The 21,357-nt window shown below is 39.2% G+C and overlaps 1 protein-coding gene across 4 annotated transcripts in view; it reads left to right on the forward strand.

Moving 5' to 3' along the window:
• The window catches only part of GRID1 (glutamate ionotropic receptor delta type subunit 1), a 485,278-nt gene that overhangs the window by 441,561 nt on the left and 22,360 nt on the right, over positions 1-21,357 (forward strand). For all 4 annotated transcript variants that reach the window (XM_063406045.1, XM_063406046.1, XM_063406048.1 and 1 more), the window contains one exon: positions 14,083-14,278. In XM_063406045.1, coding sequence (XP_063262115.1) covers positions 14,083-14,278 — 196 coding nt within the window. The remainder of the gene's footprint in view (positions 1-14,082; positions 14,279-21,357) is intronic.

Raw genomic sequence — 21,357 nt, forward strand, 5'->3', positions numbered from 1 at the left:
ATGGATGCCTTGAGAGGCATCTGTATTACATCCATTCATGGACTGCATACAAATGCATAATATATCTGCTTTAAGATCACTGTTGCTGTTTCATGATTTCTATTTCCTTATTTGTATTTTAATGCCCAATTTCTTGTGTTTTGGTGACAGCTGAAGATTTAGAGCAGCTTAGTTGGGGTGATAGGCTGGCACTGGTAAGACTTGGGTGCAAATTCTTTTTCTACCACAAGCTTTGTTTGATCTTGGCCAGCTTAGCCTCGTCCCTGTCTTGGTTCTCTTTCTGTGTAACACAGTAATAATATTTTCTGATGTGGCATATTGTCAGTTTAGCTGTTTTAAAGATGATGGCCATAAATGACCATGTTATAGTAGCACTGCAGGTATCAAAAAAAGATAGATTTTCTGGTCGCATACAAAACAGAAGCAATCTCAAAATATTTTAAAATAAAATGAGAAAAGTACTTGGAAGATGCCAGTCAGAGGGAAATGAACAAACATTTCATCTGCTGTAGTTAAGTGGATTTGATAGGGTTGGTGGCGAGAACCTCACCAGAATCCCTCTGTATTCACAGCAATTTTGTATTGAAATTCCTCATGTTTGAAAACAGCCTTTCTCTTGTTAATATCAGATGTGTCTTTTTAAATATTTCATTGGATTTTCTTTTGTTATGTTTAATTTGTACTGTGGTTTGCAGTGTCTGTGCAGCACCTCAGGCATGTTGGCAGGAGGCACGTATGAATGAGCATGATAAAAAACAATTATTGTGATTATTATTAAAGGCCTGTGAGCAAAAGCTTCAATCATCAAATAACTAGATTTAGTCCCTCCAGAAAATAACAAAGGCTAAAAAACAGTGTAAGAAAGATGCAAGAACTCAAAACTTTTTTTGCTTTCCAGAGCACTCCCTCTCTGGAGCACAGGGGTGAGGTTTCCTAGGAAATGCTCGATGCAGCAGTGCTCAGGGGCAGAGCTGGCCAGCGTTTGCCTTCAGGCTGTGCTCAGGACAAGGACTGGGCTGCTGCCAGGGCTCCAGCTCCCGTTGTTTGTGCTTTCATTTCCCTCCTATTGATGGTGCTGCCCGGTGGGCGCTGCCGGGAGAGCCGCGGAGTCTGGAGCCCTTTGAAAGCTTTCTGAGTGTTGGCATATGCCGCTCAAGCACGGCTTAAAATGGATCCTAATCACTCCTCTAATTGAACAAGCAGGCGAGCATCTAAGTGCAAGTATTTCCCAGGGACATTTTTCTGAGAAAAATGAGAATGCACAGCTGAAAAATCAAGCTTGCACTCCATCTCTCCAGTTGCCATTAAAAAATGTGGCGTAGATTTGAGATCAGTGGCAAACCAAGAGATTTGTGATTCCACACCTGTCCAGCTTGACTTTTGAGAGACCTATATCATAGCTTCTCTTCATTTGTTCTGGTTACTGCAAGGTTCTGTGACTCAGGTGGGTTGAGGCATTAAAATTCAGATGCATGCACAGTTTAGAGAAGAAAATGATCTGGATATAACATTAGCAAAATCTACCATCTGTGCAGGTAATAAAATCTTTATTATTTTTTTCTTTTGCTATGAAAGGACAAAAATCACACAAGAGCAGCAGCCCTCAGGACAGCCCATCAAGATGTACAAAGATTGGTTTAAATCTGATGTTTGATAGGCAGACTCTCCTCGGCTCAGCCGGAGTCACCTTTTGGGGCAGATTGTCTGATATTAATCTGGGTTATTCCCCAGCTGTCCACAGAGCAGCTGGATGCTTTCTGCATGCATTAAATCCCACTGGCCCCTGACTTACACCTTCCTTGTTGTAGGATGAGGTTCCTTTTTTATTACATGGATAGCACCTATGACTTACTTTGTCAGGTTATATTTTCTACTTAACTCCTGAGGGATAAACAATACATAACACAGTAATGGAAGATTTTTGCTCAATAGGATACTTAGATTTCTATGATTTTTTTCTCTAAAGAAGCTGATTTAATGTTTTATATGAAGTGATAATACCATCTAATATAGCAGGATATTAAAAAAGCAAAATAATTATTACTATAGCAAATCAAACAGAAAGCTTCAGACATCTCCTAACGGCTCAATCCGTCATCTCTAAAGACAAAAACAGGAGGAAGAAGAAAAGCTCCATAGAGAATTCTCTTTTGGAAATGATTCTGTGTCTGAACCATTAGAGAGGTTGGCCAGTGATGGTTTTTTTCCACATTTTCAGGCAGGTATCTTAATGTCATTGTGAAGTGAAGCAGCTGCCTGCAAACCAAACCAAACCAAGGCAAACCCCCTGTAAAATAACATGTATTTTATGTAATTTATCTGTACTGGTCAGAGTCATTACTGTAACAATGGGCCCTATGATAAAAGTCATGCAGGTTCTGTTACTGGGTAATATAGTGAATATTACTGCATAGGTTTCCAAATTGCCCAAAGGTCTCTCTGAGAGCATTCCTGAAGCCAGAACAAACAAATTGTATTCACAAGACTACCAATAATTAGTAAACACTTAATCACAGTAAGTTCATTCCTGCAAAAGCATGAGATGAAACCATTGGAAGTCACTGTTCTCACGTACAAGAAGGAGAAGTTATATCTCTTTTTTTAATTACTGTCACCTCAGACAGGGCATATGTAGGCTTCCAACTCTGCAAATCTCTTGAAATATTTTGGAACTGCTTCATTTGTTCATGTAAAAAAGCCCTGTCTTCTCACCTTGCACAATTCCTCACCAACATTCTGTCCTTTTTGTGCCATGATTGTTCAGCATTAGATTTTCTCACCCACCTTTTTAAAAACAAAGGTAATTTTCCCATCTTCTGCTCTGGACACTGGAACTTCAGTCAAGGGATAACACAAATCGCTTTCTGCAGTGACAAATCATGCAAAGTAAGTTTATTGTTGTTGTGAGGAGGATTTCTCTTTGCTTCTTGATTCTATTTTTCTCGTGCATTTGCACAATTCCCATACATTTATAGTATGTACAGTTAGCTAGTCCAGTGGCTGTACTACTCTTTGAAATATAAAGAGAATTATTTTGGTTTTCTGGGTCCTGAAAGAGCACTTGCAGAAGCTCTTGCCGCATCTTATCACTTCTTTTAATAGTTCCTCATGCTAAGATAGTTTGCATCTGTGGCTTTGATTTGGTATCTTTCAGGAATTGCCAGCCCTTCTGTATCCTTTAGCCTTTAAAGCAACACCCCAAGAGACTTTCTTCTCTAGTTCTTGATGTTTGTTGAGTCTGGTCTTTTGAAATGTATTATTTTTATGTTGTTAATCTTGTTTGGGTTTTTCTTCTGCCTCAGGATATTAAGCTCCAACATCTTGCAAACGCTTTTAATCTGGATACTTTTCTCTTTGACATTTCCATTTAAATCTATCAAATCTAAAATAGCCACTCCCCTCATAAATGTCTCCATGATAGAAGAGCATTCATTCTCACACCAGACACTCTTAACACCTTAACTGATATATAGGATGATATTTCATCTGCTGAAAAAAAAGTTGTTTCAATACATTCTAAAATATTTATCGGTCATCTTGCCCTGAAGTGGATATCTATAAACTTGCCATTTAAAGAAAGGCTTTAAAAATTGAATATCTTTATAAAGAGATTTAGAAACTACTCCTGATGATGTAAAAAACCCTCAAAACAAACAAACCCACAAACCAAACCAAAAAAAAGGCTCAGCAAAACATTTTTAATCAATGCAGGTAATGGATGTTTAGGGGAGAAAGGAGCTTATTTTCCTTGGGAACTAAGATACTACTGTTTATTACCATGTGGTCTATCCTTTAGGGTTTTACATTGCAAAATCTTTTCTGGAGAGAAAGGAAATTTTTCTGGAATAGTACTGTGTTGCTAAGAAAGGGTTGTATGTGTTCTTTCCATTTCCCGGGCTCATCTGCCTTACTGAGCAATGTTCTCTTGTGCACGTGTGCCCCCTTTATAATGTAATATAGCACAGGAGTGTTTCCAGACTCATCTGGACAGGAGGGAGAGAACAGTGTTGCCTCAGAAAAGCTGTTTTGATACAGCTGACAAAGTTTGTTGCATTACAAGAAATGTAATCACAGGCATTGAAGTTGTTTGCCTTCTAAACCATTAAAGCCAGCCTGAGAGAATGTGCCACTGATTTAATTTAATTGATTTATGAATAGTCATGTCTATCTGGAAAACAGAAAACCATCAGTCAGAATGGGGTGGATGTTAAATACTGTGTTTCTTACATGTGGCAATAATGCAATTTCCAAGCTCATATTTCAAGGTATATAATTAGACTACCCAATAAACTAATTAATCTCAATATAATGAGCAGCCAGTTTTTTCTGGTGTGCTTTTTTTGTTGCTTTCTAGCATGAGGTTCAGTGTTCAGAGAGACTTGTGTTCAGTGTGAGGAGAAAGAGAGGACAAAGGGCAGGGTCTCTCTTCCTGGTTACCTTCCTGTACCTCAGGGTGGGATATGAAAATATGCATATGTAATGCGTGCACTGTAGACGTCAGTAGCACCTGATGAATGCTGTATGTGCTTTCTGTATTAATGAAGAGCCCTGTATTTTGATTTCCCAGGAGTATGCAGCACACGCTCCAGCAATCAAGGTGCCTCTTCAGAGCCCCTCTGTTTCCTTTTCTTCTCCCTGTGCTAAGGGAAGGGTGTGAAGCTCTTTTCCAGCATCACATTGTACCTGTGACAGGTCTAAATTCATTCAGCCCTCCGCCCCACCTACAGGACTGCTCTTGCAGGACTCCTGATAAATCAAAACTTAATAAAGAGTTGTGTGGGACCTTCCTCCACACTGGGATTTTGTGGACTTTAATGATATCCTAACAGTCATTGTATAAAGCACCGCTAACCTCGAGTAAAGGCTTTATAAGCCAGCACCAAGCAGCCAGGCTTATCTGTTGCCCACTCCATTTAATTAAAAAGCTGCTCTTTGTCATCCGAGCTCAAAACAGAACAGCAGCATTATCAGTGCTTAGAACAGCAGTGGGAAAGGAAGAAAGCAATTTCTTCCCTCTCGATCTTAATCATTAATCTTCATTAGGATTTTAGCTTCTGAATGTGAGCGGTAGAAGACATCAGTGTAGAAAACAATTTCAAGTGCATCTGCATATATAATAGATAGTTTGTTATTTTCATTATAGGTAAAAGCATGTGTCAGCTGCCAGATGTGTTTGATTCAGACAATATGATTTTCATGCCAGCTTTATGATATGTTTGATTTAGGTGGAGTGACTAAAACCTGCTGTTGGGACCGAGGTGCTGTTAAATACCAGCTGCAGTTTTTATTTTAATTAATAATTTAAGGAATAGAATACCTTGCTTTAATTAACATGTTAACCCTTTGAGCTACTCAGAGAAAGGCCACAGTGGCAAAGTGGTTTAAAAGTAAAGCAAGAAAATACTCAAAGGAAGTCCAAACAGGAGTATTGTTTCCTCCAAACATGCTTGAAAACATCTTGAGATGATTTCAGCTTTTCTTTGCATTTTAATTTCCTTCTCACTGTTGAATGGAATATGGAGTATGGATAAAGGATCCAGGATTACCCAGCATTTTTTAGCAGGATTAATTATTCTGGTTTTGCAGGGTGAACAGCAGCTTCTCATAGCTGCTCTGAATCCCTTTCCAGACTTTTAACTGGATATGCCAATGTTGTACAGATGTGCTACTGGGCCCAATCTTTCCTTGATCTATTCTGAAAATCTGCCCACTCATGTAGCAGTTTAAATGTGGATCTGAGCATACAAATTTCAGCTCTAGACTTGGAAAACCTGGGCCTGCATCTTAAAAGAGACTCTAATGTGTTAGATCTCTGAGTGTCTCTTTGTCAGTTTGATACTTTTTGTTGTTAAATTGCAAACATAGTGGGCAAACTGGGTAATATCTCAAGGCTATTAAGTTTTTAAAAATATGGAAAAGTGGGGTGGTGAAGAGGGGTTCTGCAAACAGCTCTTGTAAATATAAAGGAAAAATTGCCCTCTGACTTCACTCCCTTAGTTAGACATCAGATGAATTAATATGCAATCATAAATGCTCAGCCATGACAGAAACTTCATCCAGGGATCACTAACAATGGGGCCTCAGTGGATCCAGCTTTGGGATGCAAATGCTCAGAAACTGGTTTCCATTGCTATCAGTATTAATGGAATCATTTATTATGTTATATTTTGGTTTTGAAAACATTCCAAGCAAAACAATCATAAAGACCATCACAGTTTCTTTTACAATGTGCTAGCCATTCAGAAAACATGGGGCATCCAGAAAGAAAAAATGAATTAAAGAAGTTAATAAAAAAAAGTCAGCAATCTCAGTGACTTATGCTTTTATTGCCTGGAGGAGGTTTGGAGAGGAGAAAGGTTGGAAGCATAGTTAGAAACACTGGACTGGCAATCAGGAGATGTTTAGCTTATTTCTAGCTGTTTAATAGATTTCTTTATGTGCAGTGCTGGAGCAGAGCCAGTGTCAGCTCTAGGCAAAATGAACTTTTAAGATCCAGGGACAAGTCAAGTCACACTCACGCAGATCACTGCAGATGATTGGGGTTGCTGAGGTGGTCCTGAGGGCATAATTTAGAAATAGCAATGGATAGGAATGCCCAGAGGTTTAATGTTGTTTACAGAAGAACCTGTTTTACTGATTATGATGAGAATCCAGTTTGATTTTTGGATCCAAATTTGGGTTTCGTATCCAGAAATAACGTTAAGTCCTTTTTTGGAAACAGGCATATTTCCTAAATAAATTGCTGGGAGATACCACGAACTTCTGTGAGCAATGGGACACAACCTACTTGTGTGGGGTTTTTGTCCTACATCCTCCACACTTTGACTTCAGGAAAAGTTCTGCAGATTGTTCTGAGGTCTGTAAAGAGAGGAAATTCAAGTGTTGGTAATAGAATGTATTTCTGCTGCATCTCAGACTCTTGGAAAGTCCACAAAACCTCCAAATGTTTTGCCAATAAATGTGTGTAGCTAGTAATTAATTACTACTAAAATCATAAACATGCCAGTGTATCATTTATTGGTGGATTGACTGTCTTTGCATTTCAGTGGGTTTTCATTCTGTTCCCTTCTTCTAATACTGAATCATGCAGCAGCTCAGGAACAGAGCCCCAGTGAAAACACTCAGTCTGCAGGGAAGCCAGTGCTGTATCAGGAGTTAAGAAAACAGTTCAGTTTAGTTTACTTGTCTTTCCCTTGCATGTAGGAACAGAGGCTACTGGAAGTAGTTTGAAAGAAATCAAATCAGTTTGGAGGCTGTACAAGTTCAGTGCTTCTAGTGCTTTGTGTATGTATTATTTGGCTATTTCGTTTTTTTTTTCATTTTTCTTATTTGTATTTTCGTCCCCAATCCTGGGAACCTTGAGTTTTTTTGTGTATGACTAGTTTCACTGATCTCAGAGTACTGCTTTATCTGTTGGGTCTGCTAGCCTACAACAGCAGTTTCTTTGGGGGCAGAAGCAGAGAGAGGGTCCTGAAGCTGCCCTGGGTGGGTGGCAGAGCTCTTTCATCACACAGGGCGTACAGTGTGTGTAGCAAACCCCTTCCTCCTGGGGCAGAAAGAAAGCCTCTCCCCACAACTGAATGTTACGATTTACTTCTGCTTGCTCCTAATTTAGGGCAGTGAGTCCCAATGCAGTCAGGATGCCACCACAGTGGCAGCAGTGGCCATTACAGTGATGAAGAAAGCTGCTGCAGTGCCATGGCCTGCTGAGGAGTTCAGTCACTATTTGTTTAACTATGGGAAGAGGAGGTGGCTGACATGGCAACGTGTCCTGTGACAGATGTCAACTGATTGGATCTGCCACGGGAGGAAGGTCCCTGCTCCTCTGAGTCCTGTGCAGCAGCTGCTGGGGACAGGAGCAGGCACAGCCCAGACTGTGGGCACTGTTTGTGCCCTGCTGTGGTTGGGAAAGGCTCAGTCCTGGTGAGAAGAGCTGCAGCTCCACCGGTTCAGTGGAGCTTAATCTGTCAATACTTATGGCTTCCCTTGTAGAGACTCCCACGAGGCCTTTTCTGCTAAGGCTTTTGTTTAAAGGGGATGGTATTTCTCATGGAGAGCAGATAAAACGAGTTTTATATGAATTATAAAGCAGTATATATTTGCTGGTGAAGGATTTGACCCAGAAAAGTGTATCCTAAGCATTCAAGTACTGCTGCTGATCTCTACTGGAATACCTTTGTTCCTAAAATTAAAATTTTGCTTAGAGGATTTGATGAAGAGACCTGTTGCTCCTCACATCATTGCACTGAGACAGAATTAAGAGCATTTAAAGTTACTTGCAGTGAAAGTGAACAATGCAGAATTTGATCACGTCACTACAGAGAAGTTAACAATTTAAGGATTGATTCAAGAGCTCAGTTTAGTTATTCATAATTTCAAAGAACATCCGAGATGCCCAAATTAAAATCATGGACCCAGCTCTTCTGAAGTCTAAGGTTATAAGAAGTGGAGATAAACTTGTTTTCATTTTATTTCTCTGTACTAAGGGTACTGCCATTCTAGGGATACCTTGAACAGTTCTATTGGCCCCACTAAGAATAATCTTTCAAGTAGCCCATCTTTTCATTTTTGTCTGTCCAGTTTAACACACACTGATAACATTCCTGTATGTACCTGGAACAAACATTGAAAATCTACCAAAATATATCATAATACTTTTTTTAAAAGTATATTTACTTTCTCGACCTGTAGGTGCTAAAGATAGATCAGTTCTAACGTTACCTCATTGTTCAGCCAATATATCCCTCTTCTTGTACAGCTGAAGGCTCATGAAATATTAGTTGCACTAATGTTTAAAGGCACCAACTGCTATTCTCTTCCATTTTTAAGTGGGCTTGTGCTTTTTTAACTTGCATTTAGCAACACAGTGAAGCTCTTCACGCAAGTCTCTGAGTCAATGAGCCTGTCATCCCCTAGTGGTACTTTATATCCATAACAGAGGGAGTTTTAATTTTTTTTTTCAGCTCTTCAACCAGTTTAACTGTTCAACTTGGGTAGACCAGCTCTAGAGAATGTCTTTTTGTGAGAGTTTGAACTCATTTTTGGATGTCTGAAGACAAGCTTTGCCCTACCCACTGATAAATTTTACTTAAAACTGGAGTTCCCAAGATTGTTCATTTGTGACCAATGGACTGAGGTGCAAATCCTTTGCCCTGCAGATTCATAAATGGATATAAAATTAATCAGGACTCAGATCAGGACTGAGGTTCTGAATGGTAAGATCTGCTCGTGTAGACATTGTCTACACCACTGCAGCACCCCTTCAGCCTTGACTGGGGGCATCTCCAAAGGAGAACCTGATCTGGCACTGCTTCCTTGGCGTCCAAGTTCATCTCGCAGAGGGTGGATTGATGTGGTCAGCAACAACTAACAGCCTTTTCTTATTTGTCCTTATTGTCACAGAAAATTCTCCCTTGGAGGGAGGAGTTCTCAGCAATTTTAGGTCTCAAAATTCTGCACTTTTCTGCCGTTCACAGTAGGCAGAATTCTCTTTCAACTCATTGCTTTTCCACTGGGTATAACTTTATCCAGTAAATCTCCTTTCAGATAGAATTTTATGTTCTAGGTTTTAGCTCATAGGTGTTTCTTAGGCTTACAAGCTTGTCAAATCAGTTCAGATACTTCTGGTTTTACTTTGAAGTTGACTGGATTTACCGTTTTCCCAGTGCATAAAACGCATATTTCCCTCTTACATAATTGTGTGGAGAAAACAGTTCTTATTAGGAGCTGCACTTATATTTAATTCTAGGGATGTAATGAATTCCTAACTTTTGAAATAAAAGTTTAAAAGCAAATAATTTAACTTCAAGGAATTTAAAATAGAAAATTAGGACTTGCACTATACATTTGATGTATGCATTTTTAGGACTTCATTTAGGCAGAGCAGCTTAAAGAGTTTCATAATCTCTAGGATACTTTATCTTGACGGCAGCTATCAGCTAGAATATTATGCTGCATTGAGCAAAAAATCTCAGGGTCACTACAAAAAAAATCCACTTTTTTTTTTAATGACAAGAACATGTTTTTCTTTTGAAAAATACTTTGATCACATCTGATGATCCAGGTGCCTCCAGCTGCGTTAATTGATCAGCAGTTACCTCAAAGCACCCGGTGTCAGGTTTAGTCTGTCACTTATTATTCATCCAGAATCTTGGGCATATAGCAGCAACAGAGTGAAATAAACCCGTACTGGCAGCAGATTTTTAGTCTGTATATCCACAGCGACACGAGGCTTTTGCAAGTAAGAGCACATCTGCAAAAAGTGTATCTTAACCAGTATTTTTATTCTGGCAATTACTTCTAGTGGTCCAATTATAAATGCTAGTGCCACTGTTGCCTGTCTGTGTCTTCTGCAGTATTTCTTTTATGTCAATAAGTCTCTAACAAAACAAGCAGAGAGCCCAGTCTTCAGATGACTTTGAATGAAGTGATTGCAATTCCACTGGGAACACATATTAGTTGTTGTGTTCATCTAGCAGGCATAAATGTGGACATTAAATATTTTGGCTGGTAATACAGGTTTAAAAGACAACATTTTTCTTTAGATTGACTGCAGATACATTTACTTAAATCAATTGGTTTACATGTACTTGTCAATTATAGCAATCACATGGTGGATGTATTTATCTGCAAATTGAAGTTGTGCTCCTGTAGCTGTGAGGGGCATTGGCTTTTTCTGCTTTACTGGCTTTATCTTTAATCACACTTACAAAGAGCCTTTAATGGCTTGTGAGATCCAGGAACTGAGGTGGTGAGGTTAATGGGGCATCTTGTTATGCTGCACATTTTTGTCGCAGATAATTTTGTATATTAAACGCATGAAAACTTTGCCGTAGGAAAGTGAGACAAGAATTTGAGTGGCTGAAGGAGATGGGCCCAGCTAACAGCTGGCTGCACAAATAAAGCTTAAGAAAAGGACAGCAGCCACCTTCAGAGAGTGACACAGCTGTGAGATACAGCCAGCATCTGAAATGTAGCAGTGAGGGATCTTGTCTGGCAAAGGCAAGTGTGAGGGAGTTAAAATCACACTGTTTCAAACCTGCCCTGGTGATTATCTTGCTGTACCCTGTAAAAAGCAGGAGGTAATTCATCTCCATCCAGAATCGTTTATGTATGTGCCCATGCCCACCATGCCCAATCTTTTGACCACTTCTCTAGCCATGGAGGTGCTGAGCATCACCTCCACTTTCAGTGCAGAAACACAGCAGAGATATTTTTTTTACAGAGTAAGAGCTCTGGCTGAGACCACTCTCTGTCAGCATAATTTCTGGGATAGGTTTTTGGCTAAGTGGTCCAAAACATCAAACAGTGCACTGCAAGAAATCCTTAGGACACACAATACTCCACATTTTCTGTTGCCAGGAAATGCTGCCAGCTAAAGGGCTTACCTCACTCCCACACCCAGGCCAATGCTGTGCTTCCCTCCCTGCCACCTGTATGCTTGCCTGCTATTGCAATCACTTGATTTACACCCCAGATTTGCCCTCTCTGCCCTGTGATGCTTAGAGGATTGAACAAACCGTGCTGCTTGTAAAGCAACATGTACTGTGCTTTTGTGCACTACTGATTGTCAATAAAATGTAATCTAGCTAAAATAAAAATACTGATTGCCAATAAAGTGCAATTTAGCTAAAACAGTATGCACATTTCTGAGTAAAAGCTTCCATGGAAATAAAGGACAACCAAAAATACTGATAATATTAAAATTGCAAGTTTAATTATTTTTTTAACTATCCAAACCCTCATGTTCGAACTTTCAGATAGAACAGTGGTATCAGCAGTAGGCATCTGTAAAGTTTTCACCAGCTGAATCCCATGTTAAAGAATATTAGTTAAACATATTTCTGCTACTGTGCTTCTACCAAACATGCTTTCCTACACAGACCAAAATCTCTACACTGAACCTGGTGGGAAGGGGTTACCTCAGAAGACCCTCCTGTGTAGATTGAGTACCTTTCTTTGCCCTATAGGCAGAAATGTAGCTTTTAACAGCCAGATCATCCATTCCCGGGGTTTAAGCAATTCCCTGGGATATGATGAACTTACTTTAAAACCTACTTTAACTTCACTTTACTTTAAAAAATAAAGACAGAACTAAATGCAGCATGCAATCATGTAGATCAAGACTGGAGAAAAAACAATTCCATAGAATGTACAGGAAACAGGGGAGCAGAATAAACCTTTCAGGATTGTTAAAGATCTAAAATCTGAACAAATTCTCCCATTTTTCATTAGCTTTTTGAGTTTCCAGCAACCTCCAGGATGTTTGGTTTGTACTTTATCAGTGGCCATATACAGAGCTAGGGAAATATCAGGAGGTTTGGTGGAACTCCTCGAGTGAGCCCAAATCCACAAGTGTGCACTGTATATGGAGAGGAACTGTTCACACAGTCTCACTTAAAGCTGCTTAACAGCTTAAAATGATAAAAAGTCCTTAACACAATTTAAGAACTTAAACCACTTAAACTGTTTGAAGCAGCTTGTGAGTTGGAGGAGTTTGGGGCGGGGGTGTGCTGAGGGGCAGCCCTTGGAACCCTTCCCTGGGGGAAGGACAGGGCTCCCAGGGAAGGGCACCTTTGGCAGCTGAACCTGGGGGGCCTGGGGGTCCTGTGAGGGAGAGCAGGGAGGAGCTTTCCCTGTATTTTTATGTGGCATTGTGTATATGCCCAGATTGCTTTGCTTTAAATAGCGTGGCAGGGAATCTTACAGGCACATGAGGTGTCAGCAGCGGCATCTCCCCAGTGAAACAGGGAAGAGGGTGGCAGAAAAATATTGTCTGTGACAAGTCTTCAGCTGTGGGAAACAGCTTTGGCTCCTGGGCCAAGGGAGGGCTCCTCGGGAGCTTTGTGAAGAAATCTGCACAAGCTGCAAGCAAAACTGTTCTGCTTTTGTGGCTCCAGGAGCTGGAGGCGTGGGGAGCTGGCAGGAGCGAGCCTTTCAGATCTATTGATCAGGAGTTTTTGTTTCTGAAAGATTGTTTGTGGGAAAAAGAAATGGGGCGAGGCAGGGAGGGTTGCTTTAGTGTAACTGATGTTGAGCAGTGTTAGTTGGTTATATCAGAAGTACGTTAATATGTGAAGTCACGCATTTATAAAGCATTTTAAAGACAATAAGCCATTATGCATGAGATTCAGTTTGGGCCCTGCTCCCATGTGTGGTTGTCGAATAATAATAATAATAAATATTATATATTATTATAGAGGCCGAATGTGTGCTGTAGATTTGTATGCTCAGATAGAAAAATTGATACTTGAGGGCAAAGGAGGAAGGCACAGGAATGGGAGTGAACCTCTGAGAGAGGGAAATCAGCCAGGATGCTGCTTCTGGTGGCAGTGATGCCACCTTAAATGCTGGGAAGCTTGGGCTGGTTTTCATTGATGCAGGCAGTGATTTACACCTTTCAGTGCAGGAAAGGCTGTAAAACAGGAGTGAATTACATTCTGTACAATTTGAAAATAAATTGTGCATTCACAGCCACTCAGGGTGAGACCCATTTACACTTCCAGAGTGGTATATGATGAGTAAATGAAAGTTAGGCCTCTGTGTGAATGAAAAATGCCAGTTTTACCAGAGGCTGTGAAAAGAGAGAGCAAGAGAGACTTAGTGGAAATTGGAAGCAAGATTTTATTTGTTTGTTTAAAACAGTCATATTGATTTGGAGTCAGATGGAGCATTGGTATAACTGCAAACTAATTCCACCGCATTCTGCGAGGTATTTGTGGTGAAGTTGATGGGGCTGAGAGAGTTTTATATTATATTTATAATCTGAGTTTTTCCTGTGTTCTGGTAAGTCTTTATCACATTATATTCTTGTGCAGTCTTGGTAACATATTTAACATGAATATTATCTGTCAAAAAAAATCTTCACTGGGGTGAAACAGCGCTTGGGTGTAATTAAAACCATGTGATCTCAGTACAATTAACTAACTGCTTGGCTTTCCTTTACGATGAGGAAATATGGAAATGTTACTTGAGGGTAAGTGCTTTCTGAAGAATGACAGACCTAGAAAAAAGCCATTTAATTGGTGAAATCTTGCTAATGTACTGCATCCTACTAATGTCTCAATATCGCTTGAATTTCAGAACGTTTCAGGACCTGTCCAAACAAATGGATATATCTTATGGTACAGTCAGGGACTCTGCAGTGTATGAATACTTTAAAGCAAAAGGGACCAACCCCCTGGAGCAGGATAACACATTTGCTGAGCTGTGGAGGACTATCAGTAAGAATAACGGGGCAGATAACTGCGTATCAAACCCTTCCGAAGGCATCAGGAAGGTAAGGCTGGATCACAGGGGTCTGCATTTAATTTCTGTATCAATGTTGTTTCTGTGGAGTTAATGTTAAGTCACAGGAAAGAAATTACAGTAATTCAAACCCCTTCTAAATCCCTTTTAAAAGTTCCTTTTAGTACCTCGATGGCAGCAGCAGATAAGAATCATGTTTTGGTGCCATTGTTCTGAATTTAAATACTTTAGCTCTGCCTAAGTGCTTCACTATGTAAGTCCTTTGGATCTGGTCATAAGGTTTCTCAGTTTCGTGGGAGCTTTGGTAATGCCTTTTTGATGTAATTCTTTACATTATTCAGTACTGACTCCTGTCCTTTGCTCATTTGAGTTTGTTTTCTTTTTTCTGAGATCATGATTGGAAACATGAGTAGGAATTAAGGGATCAACAGAATGCATACTCATTTCTCTTAAAACAGAAATTTAAAGCAAATTTTTTCTTTGTTTATTCCAGACTTTGAAAAATGTGTTCACATGACACTGTGTCTTACCAAAATGTTATTTCTCTCAGATCAAGCTGCATGGTTTTTTTTGTGGAACAGAGAATTAATGTGGGATTCAAGGATTGAGTACAACAGCTTAGGATGCTGCATCTTTGTTCTGAGTCCTGTGAAAAAGAGTTTTGGCCATTGCAGATGCCCTCCCCCTCTCCCGCTCATAGTCTGCCTCTCCCCTCTGCTCCCCATCTAGAATCTCAACAAAACCAGGCAGTAACTTACATCAAACACATGTCCAGGAGTACATTGCACAGAAGGGATGCAGACGTGCTGAAAGCCTTGATGTGCTGCTCCTTTAGTGAAAAGTGTCCTCTTCATCTGTCAATTGATCTTTTTTTCCTAAAACAAGTTAACAGCTTTTATTACCACAGTGTATTTTTGAGAACAGATACTCTTGTCAGTGAAACACTGGTTCACTAGTTCTTTATGCTTTTGTACATGGGACATAATAAAATGGTTTGGGCTTGCAATTCCATTTTATATTTTGAATTTTTGAAACCTTTTCTGAGCAGTCAGAGGGACAGGATCCAACATCTACTGTTTTTACAGTGCCGTGAAGAGGGTGAGCACAAGGAACCTTCCCATTTCCCAATTCAAATTCCTTAAGCAAGAGATTCTCAACTCTTTGCTCAAGTTTTGGACAAAAGCTTTGTGCAGACACTCTCATGTCTTAACATATGAGCTTTCAGTCAAAAGTTTGTGTTCACTCTGCCCATCCCTCAGATGAGCTTCCCCAAAGCCCTCTGCCCTCAGCTCCAAAAACCTCAATTCCTTGAGGACAGCGCAGAGCTCTGGCAATAGCAAAGCCTGCAGTGGTTGCTGTTTTGTTTTGGTTCTTTTTCCTTAATCTGCTCAGCACTTTATGAAAATGAGGCCTCTTTTGAGATGTTTTGGTAGCATTTAGAGGAGAAATAGAGACATTATATGCTTCTCTATTTACTATAGAAAAGTAAGAAATAAAAGCCAATAATAAAACAGTTTACCTTAGAAAATACAGGAAAATATATAGTATTTTAGTTTTCTTTTTTCCAACATTCTTCTGGCAGTGAATGCTCTTTATCCATGAAATTGTAAATACTCTTATTCTGTAAGCCTAGTTCATGCTGCCATTTATGATAGCTACATTTGCTAAGCCAGAAATGTAACTGTAGATTGGCAGGCAGTTGAGAATACCAATTATATTGTCTGTATGGAGCTGGCAGCTCCATCCTATCTATGTGATAATAACTTTTTATACCAAGTTTGATTTCAGTGTTGTAGGGTGAATATTATATAACTAGATCAGCTCATTCAATTAATGTCAACAACAACTAAATTTTACTTCAGTCCCCAAAGATGACTGAGGCCACAATTTGATTAGACACCTACATAAATTGGCATTAATATTTAATAACATTGTCAACTAAACTATTGTGTTTAAGTGTCACTCCTCCTAGCTCATTGAACTGTCTGAATAAACAGACAAGTTTTCTGTGTCAAGTATTATGGCTAGAAATTCTGGTTTTCTTTTCTAAAGGAGAATTGATGTCAGCCAAGGAAATGAGAGTTTCTATCCATAAACACGTACTGCTGCATGAAAGAGATGTAAATGTGCCTTACAAATGGGCTTCATAGGAAATGGGAGCTCTAAATCTCTCTAGCATAAAAAGATTCATAAAACATTTTTCTGAATGAGGGCTTGCCTGCCACAATGCAAAAAAAAGAAAAAAAAATCACTGCTATTCTTTCTTGCCTCCTTCTCCTTTCCATTTTCTTCAGACAGTATCACAGTTGAGCTGCAGTTACAAACAAAGCAATGCCACTTCAGTGCAGAACAGGGAGTGCTGGTTATTCATGCCACAGACGGGTATTTCAGGTGTTTGTCCCTATTCCGTTTATCCTTCTCCATTTCACGGAGATTTTCCTGCTCCCTTTGTCTGCAAACAAAGGGGTGGCAGTGGAAGAAAGTCCTGGAGCTTTCGTGGGTTTGGTTGCCATGGCAGAGATGTCTCTGCAGCCACAGTGACCATCTCCCATGGGCGAGGCACAGCTTCTGCAGCCCTGGGACAGCCAGGGAAAGGCAGGAATGCACTGCAGGGTCACATCAGTCACAGGAGGACTCCAAAGAGCCCAGGGTGGCGGGGTAAGGTTGCTTTTGTGTATTCCCAAGATATTGAAAGTGGTCATTGGAGATGGAAAACCTCCTCCTATTCAGCACTACCTCTGCACAGCACAGAGCAGAAACCACAGCAAACCACCAAACATACAAAATGCTGGTTTGCCACTTTGAGCTGTCTGGGGCTAAACCAGAGGAGGATTGACTAAATGGTGTCACAGGAAAGTTTCCACAGCCAGGATCTCAGTGAACTCTTTGCTTTACATCCACTGGCAGTCATTGATTAGCACCAACACACATAATGACCTGTGGTTTTTATTTCCTTTGGGAGTGCCCATTTTTGCTTTGAAAGAATGAAATGATATGATCCCCATGTGATCCTGTGTCTGCTATATATACAGATAGGAGAATTAAACTCATTATTACATTTTATAATGCCCTGCTTTGGTTGAAATGCCTTGTTCCCCTGTCCAATCAATTTGGTGCCAACATTTCTCTGAATTATTTATTTTCTTCCTGTGCATCGCTTTTGATCAAGAGCGATCAAAACCAAGTAGAGCACAAAATGAGAATGCATCATTGATTTAGGCAATGGCACCGTAAGAATTTATTCCTTCTCTTTTTTGCTTCGTTAATGATCACTGAGCATTAAATCAGAGTGATCTTCTTTCTCCATTCTAATTTTGAGAGTAGAAGTAATTTAGAAGTTCATTTAATACGAATTTTTTAAAACTACTTTGTCCACAATGAACTTTATATTGTGAATTGTGATTGCTCTCATAGAGCTTCATAAATTTCTCCATTTCTTGACCCATCAGCCTTTGAAGCAAAAGCAAATGCTTCCTTAAACCTGAACCTATTGCATCCTGTAGTGGTTCCTTAATTATTTTAGTGTTTGAAACATTTCAGTGGGATTAAATGGCATCTTTTTATCAAAACAGTGTTGCTTCTCTTAAAGCACTTTTATATAGTTAATAAATGTTATCCAACCATGTTTTTGAACTACTCCACTAATGCCAATGTAAAGGTCACTTTTTGATGTTTCTGTGGTGCCAGCCATATAATGGGATCAGCTACACTGACAGTAGTAGTTCTGTTCTGGCAGTAAATTAATGATGAATTTTGCATTATTCTGGCATTCTGTCTTAAGTGTGATAGCTTCTTCATAAGTTTCAGATCAATCACAGATACATCAGTGATTAATCTGGAATCAATCTTTTTTATGTTATTATTTCTTATCGTGCTTTCTTTGAAGCAACATTGTCTAACCATCAGGAAGCCAGGACCCTTTGAACAATATTCCTCTATCTCTATCCATGCTGAAGAGTGACATTATGGGGTTGTTTACTGCATTCCTGGAGTATTATTTTCTTTGTTGTCCTTGTCTTATCTAGGAAGCAATCTTCTTTGGCCTTTTAATTTTTTTAGGTTTGTGAAGAAGAAATATTTTTTAAATATAAGTTTTGCCTAGGGGGTTCTTTTTTCTTAAAACTGTTTTCTTAAATCTCTTAAACCAAAGATAAATCTGGTGTCCTTGGTGTAAGCCAGTGGTTGTTCTACCTGGGTGGAATAAATGAGTGCTGCTTTGGCTGACTTTCTGATAAAGAGGTTTTTGAAAGTTTAACCAAGTAATTTTTGTTTTGTTGTGCAGCATGCCTGTATGCTGAGAGTCACAGTAAGGCCAAAGAAAAGGTGCAAAATATGAAGTACAATTAGAAGACTGAAGTATAAATTGGAGCTCCTTATTCTGTGTTTATTTTCATTCATTTTTTTATTCAAGCTATCTCATCTATTCTCAGCTGGCATTTGCCACAGGCCCTTTTTCCAGTCTCCCTACATTCATGGCCTGGAAGTTAATGGGTAGGCACATCTAACACACAGAGTCTTCCATTAAAAAAAAAAAAACAAAAACAAAACAAACTTTAAACTACATTTAAGATGTGAGGTTGATTTTTTCATTGAAAATCAATGTCAATTTGATTTAGTTTGGCTTTACTGCTTGCTTAGTGAAGGTGTATAAAAAGTCAGCCTACTTCAAACACACATACATGTATGTGTGCACTTATGTATCTTGTACATATGTTTTTCAAAGTTTGACAGCTTTTCCTTAAATTGAACAAATGATCCTGCTTAGCTGTCACAACAGATATTAACAGGGAAGTGAAGGATGCTGAATTTAGACAGCAGCTAAACATTCTGTTATAGGAAAACTTTCCACACAACAAACTCACTGATAGTATGAGGCTCTTCAGGGAAGAAAATTTCACAAGTGCAAGAAGTTTGGAAAGAACTAAGTCTTCCTTAGGAGGAAGGGCTCTTTGGAGGTTCTGGTTTTGACAATCAGAGAGGGAGGGGGGGACACAGCCTTGCACCCAGGATTTCAGGGAGTAGAGGCATGCGCACAGCCAAGGGTTTAAAAGTCAGATTCCTGATTATGCTAAAATGATCAGGCTGTCAGAGAAATAATGCTCTGCAGATGTGATGACATTGGATAGACTGATTTATGTCATTAAAAATATGTAAAATAGATGTGAAGAGATCTGGCAGCCTTGGTTTATTGACCATTTACAGCTGAAGGATCTGAGTTAGGATTGCAGCGCTACAAACACAAGAGAAGTAGACCTTAACAAAAGATCTGCTGTCCAACATTCAAAGTCAGTGTACAAGCTCTTGTATATAAGATAACATATGAAAAACAGAGGATTGAAAAGTAGAATCAATAATGTGGATGTTTTCTTTAGCCAGTGCATTGTAATAGAAGTTGAATATTTGAGGAACATTGTGTTCCCCAAGTATTACTAAGGGATGGATAAGGAATGTATTGTGATCTCAGTGTTCTTTTCTAAGTTGTAAATTTGAAAAGATGATTTACTGACCAATTCTGAAAGAACAGAGCGTAAATACAGCTCTTTAAATTGAACAAACCACCAAAAGAACCCCAAAAAACAAAACAAAAACCCCAACCCCAAAACCCCAAACCAAAACAAAAGAAAACCCATCCAAAGAAAACAACAAAAAAAGAAGACAAAAAATTAATCAACCAACATAAGAACACCCAGAGAAATGTAAAACACATATTGACATAGTGACTCAGGTCATATCTTTCTGGGGTGTCCTATTTCTGTGTATCCATTGAGCAGGACTTTTGTTCTCTAATATCATGGCTTTTGAATAAATTCTGTGTACAGTAACAAGTGCTGCTGGTTTTGAGCCCCTGAGGACATTTTTTAATTCTGACAGTTTTCTATCACAGGTAGCAAAATCCTATGTATTATTATTTACCATGGAACACAGTGCAGCTGAGTACTAAAAATAATATTTTCCAAGGCTTCAGTGTACAGACTCTTTCACATCTTACCAAAGAGAAAGGATATAACGTTTCTACTCTGTTTCAACCCAGAAGCAAATGAATTTGTGTATCTTTGATTGCCTCGATGCAGATGAAAGGGAAACAGGGAAAAGAGGTGGATTACAGCAAATACCTTACAGAAAGTCTAGGCAACATAATTTTAATCTTTGTTTCCCTGAATTCTGCCTCCTAGAAGATATCTCACCCATTTGATTTATTGTCATGTGTAAGCAACTGTAAGGGACTTCACAAAGGTACAGTTTATGTCAAACTATGGTGAAGTAAATTATGTTATTGGCTCAGCTGAGGAATCCAGTGTAATGAAATATAACTGATGGAGTCTTACAAACTTAAAGGTGAATTCAAAACTGAGCTTAGAAAAGAATTGGAAGTATGCAGAAGGATGAACTAATTCTATGCCAGGGCTGTAGCCATTTGCTAGGGGAGCTTTGTGAATCAGTTCCCATAAAGAAATATATACAGGACTTCAGCTACTTAAATATATTAGGCAATCAGTGGTTACTTTAACCAACTTAATGATATTTTATTTTACACTAGTGAATACCTATCCAGATAATGTTTCTTACATCTTGTGTTAAGTAAGGTGATTTGCATTCATTATATACACTGTGTGCAGGCCTTGGTTTCAGTCCCAATTGAAGCTGATATTTAAGGATATCTGCATGGATGTGTGTTAAAATAAAACAATATTTCTCCCAAAACTGAGGTAGTAATAGTAGCTTGTGAATCTTCTTATCTTTGAAGAAAAGAGGGATCTCTTTCAGCTCGGTGCATGCCTTTATACAAGACTAACAGAGCTCTCGGAAGAGCTGTGTTTACTTGCAAGGGGAATTTGTTTATTTCCATGTTCATATGCACAAAGCTGCATGTTACAGTTTTGGTGTCTGGGATGCTCATCACTTCAAGCTCATACTCTGCCAGCCCTGTCACATAAATGCATGGAACCAGTCACATTCCCTGTCTCCTACAAAACATACATTGAATTTCTTCATCTAAAGCAGTAGCTCTCCTTTATAATTAATAACCTGTTACATAAGCCTCACCTACACTTATAGTTGGCTGTGCTATCCTATGTGCATACTTAAAAAGAAGATATTTTAGCAAGGTTT

This window comes from Prinia subflava, chromosome 9, assembly GCF_021018805.1.
Source record: "Prinia subflava isolate CZ2003 ecotype Zambia chromosome 9, Cam_Psub_1.2, whole genome shotgun sequence".
NCBI lineage: Eukaryota > Metazoa > Chordata > Aves > Passeriformes > Cisticolidae > Prinia > Prinia subflava.